Raw genomic sequence first — 7,482 nt, 5'->3', positions numbered from 1 at the left:
GACTGCTGATAAATCTGTCTGTCACGAAATTAAATTTCAAAATATTCGGATAAATAACAAAAAACTAATCTCATAAAATATAATTTAGCTTACAAATGGAAATATTACTATATAAAGATTATAAGTCAACTATTTAAGCACACGGTATATACATCATACAGGAAAAACTGGCATTCAATGGGGGGCTGCTTTCTACTCCTGCTTTACGGGTTATAACTGAATGCAACGTATCACGTGACCGCATCAGACAGCTCACAAGATGAACACTAACATGGCGGTGTGCATAGCTGTGATCGCAAAAGAGGTAATGATTGTTGTTATATATCACAGGTTTTATTTCCGTGTTTTGGCCATAGGTTAACCTTATATTGATAGACGTATCTAAGCACATGTTAGCTTTGTCTGAACGCAAGTTTAAATGCACCAACATGGCTATCGCCTAGCATTAGCTAGATTACCTGCTGTTACAGTTTTCTGAATCTTTCCCGAGCAAGTGCTACAAAGACGATGCCTTTAATGTTTTTTTTTTTCTTGTTCTTCTCTACATTTGTATGTGTTTTTGGCAGAATTACCCGCTATATATCCGCAGTGTTCCCACTCAAAATGAGCTGAAGTTTCACTACACAGTACACACCTCTCTGGATGTGGTGGAGGAAAAGATCTCAGCTGTGGGCAAAGCCTTGGGAGACCAGAGAGAGCTGTACCTGGGTCTGCTTTACCCAACAGAAGACTATAAAGTGTATCCTTTACTTTTAAGTAATTTTACTGTTTGTTTTGGTGGGAGCTATCCGTGTACTTACATCACGTTTCTTTCACTAAGGATAGAAACGTGAAAGATGTGAAATGACACATAAGGTGAGAGTATGATCTCACCTTAGACTAATTATCTTATTACATAAAATATAAATAAACCATTACTCTTCAAAATAGTGTACAGAAGTATTTGGCCACGCCCATTTCTTTATATTTTGCTGGGAAAATCCTAACAAGCTATTAATAAGTCAGTATTTTGTATGACCACGTTTATTCTTCATCAGAGCCTGAACCCTTAGACAACCTTTCTTGTAATCATCTTTAAACACTTTTCCACCAAAACCATTTCAGATGACTGTGTGGCAAATAATGGGTGGATCCATGCTGAAATCCTTATAAACCAGACTTCCAGATTCTTCTCTTATCATTCTACAAAAGCAGAAGTTGTCTTAGCTGGAATGTTTGGTCTCAATGTTTCCTGAAGAAAACAGTATCCTTGACTTGTAAAATAGATATGGGTATGTGACCAACTCCAAGGTGAAATTTGTAATTGTTGTTGACTCATCAAATACATCTTTGCGGGATAATGAAATAAGAAGTGTAAGTTGAGTTTGCTAAGCATCTACACATTTTCAAACAGAGCTGGATTAAATAGAATCCTGATGACAATTAACCTTACATTTCAAAGTTTAGGATGCACTGTACACAACTAGAACACAATACTTGATTAAGTCTTGTCGAGATGAACATAATCAACTTTTTGGGACTTAATTGGAACATTTCTGTACAACGGACGCTGGTTTCATTTTCAGATGTTCAGGAAGTTGCACAACTCGTTTACTGACGTTATGTGTAACCCGTTCCACAATCCTGGAGACACCATTCAATCCAAGTGAGTATACGCTGATGTTGCATTTGATGTCCCCCATTTATACAGTGATGTTTAACCAATAATCGATCATCCTCCAGGGCCTTCGATGGGATTGTTTCTGGAATGATGGTACAAACTGCCTGATGAATCTTTTACCCAGTCTGCTGATCCTCCACTGTACATACACACCCTTTATTTTATTTACTTGTTTCTTTAATTATGAAATACAACTGTAATAAAACTGAACTGTTAGACATCACTGTGTGTTATTTTACTACAAGTGGAACACCAGATCATTTTTATTTATTCACATACATAGCAAAGAACTTAAGTTATACATAAGGGGAAAATTTGTAGATTACATTGCAGGCAGCAACACAAAACATTCGTCAATTTGTAAAAACAGATGCAACTGCATAACATTTCGAGGATTGTCCCATGCATTCACAGCAACATAAGCTAATAAAGCGACATCTCTGAATTATGCACATCTCACCTTCATCACTGTGGTCATTTATGCACCTCTCATAATTACCAACTTGATAATGGATGGAAGAATGTTTAAAATGACTTGTGTCACTTCTATCCTCCAACTTTATGCTGCGGGTAGACCTAGCGCTGCTGGGGGTAGTGCTGTCCACTCGACCCTGCCCCTAACTCCTCTGATGGTGGCGTGATAAGCAGCAGACATGGGTAACGTTTAGATGTCTGCTCATGGTAGTCCATGTGTCCCCACTGTCTTTTCCCCACTGGGGCTCCTCCGTAGTAAGGGTGGGGTGTTTGATGTTGTGGCCTGTTCGACTGGTAACGGAACCTGCCTCGAGAGCTGTTATGGTATCGGGGTGGACGGTAGCCACGACCTCTGCCTCTGGAGTGGGCGCCTCTGTGCCCTCCTCTATCAGTGGTGCTGATGCCTGGCATGTTAGTCCTCTTGGGCATTACCTGCAAGACAAAGGAGGCTCTTTACTGGTTAGGACTAATTTGGTTAAAAAGACAAACACTGAACACACACAGGACCCTTTGGTGTTCTATTTTCACTTCCAAACAGGAAGTGGGGTTATGTCCAGTACACACGGCAAAATATAATTTTCCCAGTCTATTCCTTTGTGCTAAGCAAAACAACTGTAACTTTGTTCCAACCAAGAGAGAAAAAAAAAAAAAAAAAAAAAAAAAAAAAAGCATAGTACTCCCTCACCTTTAAGACTCTTCCTCTGAACAGAGTCTCATGCAGTCCAATGGCACTCTGTACAGAATCTCGATCGGAGAACTCAATGTAAGCAAAGCTGTGAAGATCAGAAAAGATAAAAAGCACCAATTAGATATGGAGCCAACCTTCATGTAGGTGTATGCTATGATCAAACAATGTTAGGCTGCAAAAAATAAAAAAAAAAATATAGATATATAAATACAGACTGAACCCACCCCTTAGGATGGCCGGAGAACCTGTCACACAGAATGGTTACTCTGTTGACAGGACCACAGCCATTGAAGTGGATCTCCAACTCATCTGCAGTGGCTCCATAGTCTACCTGAGATTTATTCAGTGTATTAGACCAAAACTGTGACACCCCCCCAAAAATATCCAAGTGTAGAAATAAATGTTCCTTACATTTCCAACATAGATAGACCTGTTGTCTGCGTCTATCCTCTCCTCGGGAGTCATGTTGTAGAAAGGTCCTGTGGAGGAAACAGACTTTGTCCACTGCTTTTGCACATGCAACACAGGGAACGTGCAGTCTACATGAGTCATGCTAGGTGAAACTAACAATGATTACATTCACCAATATTATCTCTTTGACAATACACATCTCAGTCTGGCTCTTCTCTGACTGCATCTCTGCTCAGAGCAGGAACCAAAGAGGAGGATGGGGGGGGAGGGAGACGCACAGAGGCAGAAAATAGCCACAGGCAGCGAGGAGGACACTTCTGGTTCTCTGGGGCTCACTGCTTCGTCTCATTGGGCAGTGATGAGGCACAACACTCGCAACCACTGTGAAGCGTCCCAGGTGTTGGCCAGATGGAGAAGAATGTGGTTATCTCACCTGCCTGGAGGCTGTAATGCTACACACACCTGGCTAAAAATACACTGTTGAGGCTTCTTGCATGCATTTAGCTATGCAGCTATACAATGTGGTACAATAAAGCACCGCTCCACAGATGAGATGCAAGCTGTCTCACCAGACTGAGGGCTGCTGGTCAGGAGCTGCATGTCCACTGCATCACACCTCTCCTCCTTCAGTCTTTCCGATTCTTCTTCCATCTCCAGCTCCTGCACCCTGGCCTTGATGGCCAGCAGCTCCTGTGACACAACCAAAAAAGTAAACTTGAAGAAACTTTGGACTAAAGTAAGACGCTCAGCAATGATAGCAAATTAAACAAAAAACTTTTAAACAGATGCAGAAACATTTGAATCTTATGGGTAGTAGTACAATTAGTGCTCGCCAACAGCGACATTAAAACAAAATTAGACATTTTTTTTTATGTTCATTTGCAGTTTGAGGTTAGAGGCCGGACAGATTTTGTCAAAAGGTACATTGGCATCTTCTGGAGGCTAGAGGGCATTGCTTATTCCTACTGGGTTAACTTTAGTTGGGAACCTTCCCAGATTCACTGATCTGAAAGTAGGCTTGTTGTCTGACTTGTGATACAAAGATACTGATTTTTTTTTGTCCCTCCTATGTTCCCAATATCTATGGCATATTTACATATACATGAACTAATCTCCCTGAAAAAAACAAACATGTTCAAATTGAGCTGTCCTGATATTTCTGGGCAGCAACGTAATCTAATCACGCCTGAAGTGCAGCACAAAACGTAGCTATAACCGCACTTAACCCGGACCTACAATGCGCCGAGTGGCCCAGCTTTTCACTCTGCATCTTAGATGTGGCTCAGTGGTGCTCTTATCACACAACGTTTGTCGGGGATATACAATACGACACTGCGTTTGCGCTCGTTTGCCTAGCGTGACGAGCTTGGTTTATTGCACCGCGTCGACATATAGCACACAAGCAAACAAATAAGCCGTGTCAAACCTGCTTTTTGCCCACCGCCAGCACAATAATAGCCCATGCTCACCGGGTCCTCTGTGAATAGCTCTCCGATGGACTCGCCCTCGAGGTAGCCGTACTCCAGATGATTTTCCGCCATGCTTACTGCTCACACATAGCATCTGCAAAGCTGACTGCAGCTTGCCAAAACCGCCACAGAAAAATATCCCTGACAGGGAGGAACCCGGTGGACGGTCCGCAAACAAACGCGACTGCACAATTTGAGGTAACCTAATAGATATCACCTGTGAGTGAGGCGCATGGCGCGCGGGACTGATTGACAGACGAGCGCACGTGAGCGCGGTTTTTCTTTTGTGTGGAGGCTCTTCCTCTCAGTGGCGTACCTACTGTACGTGGGGGCCATGGCTGCCCCCTACACTACACACACACGCATACCTCACCACAGTTTACCCACACGAGTGAACTAGTAAAACTATAACTACAAAAAGCCTGTAAAATGATATTTGCGCATCCCATTCTTCATTGTAAAATTAGATTTATTTTATACATTTGAAATCACTAGAAGTTTCTAATAATGAGCTACACAGGCCGCTAGACTCCCATTTTACATTTGTTTTAGCAGAAATGGGCATGTTTATTGCTTGGTTTTAAAAAATAAAGCTCTCTGTAGTTTATTTTTCCCTGATAATAACTGTATGTATAAACCACCCAATTCAACTTTATGTACGGGGGGCCCTTTGAGCAACACTTGGGTGTCTCTGTATCTGTCTTATAACTATAATTTTAGTTCATTTTAGTTACTGATCTGAAGTGAACCTCCTGACCTCTCTCTGTTGTTGGTGGCTTTTGGATTATTATAACTGTGATTATCTGTCGAAGCTTTCCATCCATCCTCTTAAGCTTATCCAATTCAGGGTCACAGGGGGGCTGGAGCCTATCCCAGCTGCCATAGTTTGAGAGGCGGGGTGCACCCTGGACAGGTCCGACAGACAGACAGACAGACAACAACTCAGACTCAGATTCACACCAGGGAAAAACCAGTTAACTAAGCCTGAAGAACTGCATGTCTTTGGACTGTGAGAGTACCCAGAGAGAATCGGGGAGCTCATGTAAACGCCACACAGAAAGCACCCATCCACATAGTGGATTCAAACCTGGGACCTTTTTGCTGTGAGGCAAGAGTGCTAACCGACAAAGCTTTCCTCTTTTAAATGTTATTTATAACCTATCTGTTTCAGAAGTCTGAAATCTGTCCTCAGGGTTTGTTTTTTTTCAGTGAGTGAAGGTCTAACAATCTTTTATTCATAAGTTTTCACTGATTAGCAGGTATGCCTACGTGATAATATAAAGTCCAACCCCAGGAACACTCCAGGTTTGTGTCTGTGAATCACATCTCCAATCCAGTTTTGTTCCATACTTCGCATTGCTTCAAATCACACCCTCACTCCCTATCTGCTCCACCACTGTATAACTATACAAATAACGCGAATAAGAAAACAAAGAATGAAAAGAAAAAGACTTTAAAGATGAGCCTTTAGAGACTCTATAGTGCCTCTCTTGGCAAAGCAAATGTATTTGGCATAACAATGCATTTATGTCTGCTTGCTAAAACTGCAGGACAGGACAGATTAAAAAATAATAAAAATAATAACATTTTACAGAACAGAGAGCTACTTCTAGAAAGCTTCAAAAAAGCTTCAAAATACTCCACTGCATTTGGTGGAGTATTATCTGGACTGGGTACAATCAGCTCAGGTGACCCTTACTAAGCTAGTTAGTGTTAGCTGATAACATATAAGTCCAAATATTTTTAGATGTGGTGATGACCGTTAGAGGCATCAAAACTGTGCCCCCAAACCTATGGGTTATGTCACATCTTTTATATACAGTTAGGTAGGTTTGACAGTTTTCTGTACACCACTAAAGTGGATTTTAAATCAAGAAATCAAGATGTGATTGAAGTGAAGACTTTTAGATTTAATTCAAAGGTTTTCACAAAAGTAAAGGAATTACAGCAATTTTTATACATAATCTGCCATCCAAATGTAATTATAAAAACTGACCTAGTTTTAAATATAAGGTTTGTTTTCAATACATGGATGAAAATCCTTCGCAAACAGCGTTTGCCTGAAGTCTAGAATTTATGGACATCACCAAATGCTGTGTTTCCTCCCTTGAAATGCTCTCTAAAGCCTTTACTGCAGATACATAGTTGCTGCTTGTTTGCGGGTTTTTCTGCATTCAGTTTTGTCTTCAGTAATTGCAAAGCATACTCTACTTGTTTAATATTTGGCAACTGACTTGTCATTGAAGAATATCATATTTATTTACCTTGTGAAATTCTTGGGTTGCTTTTGCAATATGATTCTAGTCATTATCATTTGCACCGTGAAGTGCTGTCCAATCAATTTTGCAGCACTGGACTGAATCTGAGCTGAGAGTATAGCCCTGTACACTTTACAATTAATCCTGCTACTTCTATCAGGAGTCACATCATCAGTAAAAACTATTGCTGCTAGTTCCACTGGCAGCCACACATACTCATGCCATAACATTACCATAACCATATTGGACAGGTAATGTCATCGGATCATGAGCTGTTTCTCTCCTTCTCCATACTTTTCTGTTTTTATCGTTCTTTTACAAGTTCATCTTGGTTGCATCTCTCCAGAAATGTTCAGGCTCTGTTAGATGTTTTCTGACCCTCCTGTTCTTCAGTGGTTTGGACCTTAGTATAAACCCTCTGTATTTCCATTCATAATGGCACTTCTTGTTTGTAGACCTTGACAATGATACACCTGCCTCCTTGAGAGTGTTCTTGACAGAATATTGCGATCATTTGCTTTG

The 7,482-nt window shown here is 41.0% G+C and overlaps 2 protein-coding genes across 2 annotated transcripts; one reads left to right on the top strand and one right to left on the bottom strand.

Annotated features, from left to right (window-relative positions):
* The first annotated feature begins 227 nt into the window (after positions 1–227).
* Positions 228–1,870, top strand: trappc2l (trafficking protein particle complex subunit 2L). Its single transcript, XM_085271243.1, has 5 exons — positions 228–304; positions 567–739; positions 1,266–1,353; positions 1,566–1,645; positions 1,723–1,870. Exons 1-5 carry the CDS (start codon positions 260–262, stop codon positions 1,766–1,768), a joined length of 432 nt encoding a protein of 143 aa, XP_085127369.1. The 5' UTR covers positions 228–259; the 3' UTR covers positions 1,769–1,870.
* Positions 1,871–1,890: 20 nt separating this feature from the next.
* pabpn1l (PABPN1 like, cytoplasmic) lies at positions 1,891–4,997 on the bottom strand. The gene is made up of 6 exons (XM_085271231.1): positions 4,703–4,997; positions 3,803–3,923; positions 3,234–3,301; positions 3,047–3,153; positions 2,820–2,907; positions 1,891–2,566 (listed from the first exon to the last, which is right to left on the bottom strand). Exons 1-6 carry the CDS (start codon positions 4,772–4,774, stop codon positions 2,237–2,239), a joined length of 786 nt encoding a protein of 261 aa, XP_085127357.1. The 5' UTR covers positions 4,775–4,997; the 3' UTR covers positions 1,891–2,236.
* Between the last annotated feature and the right edge of the window lie 2,485 nt (positions 4,998–7,482).

The sequence above is a fragment of the Mchenga conophoros genome, linkage group LG1 (assembly GCF_057382185.1).
Source record: "Mchenga conophoros isolate Kocher_MC1m ecotype Shallow Benthic linkage group LG1, M_conophoros_male_GT1.1, whole genome shotgun sequence".
NCBI lineage: Eukaryota > Metazoa > Chordata > Actinopteri > Cichliformes > Cichlidae > Mchenga > Mchenga conophoros.
This window is presented reverse-complemented; position numbering and strand designations above follow the sequence as displayed.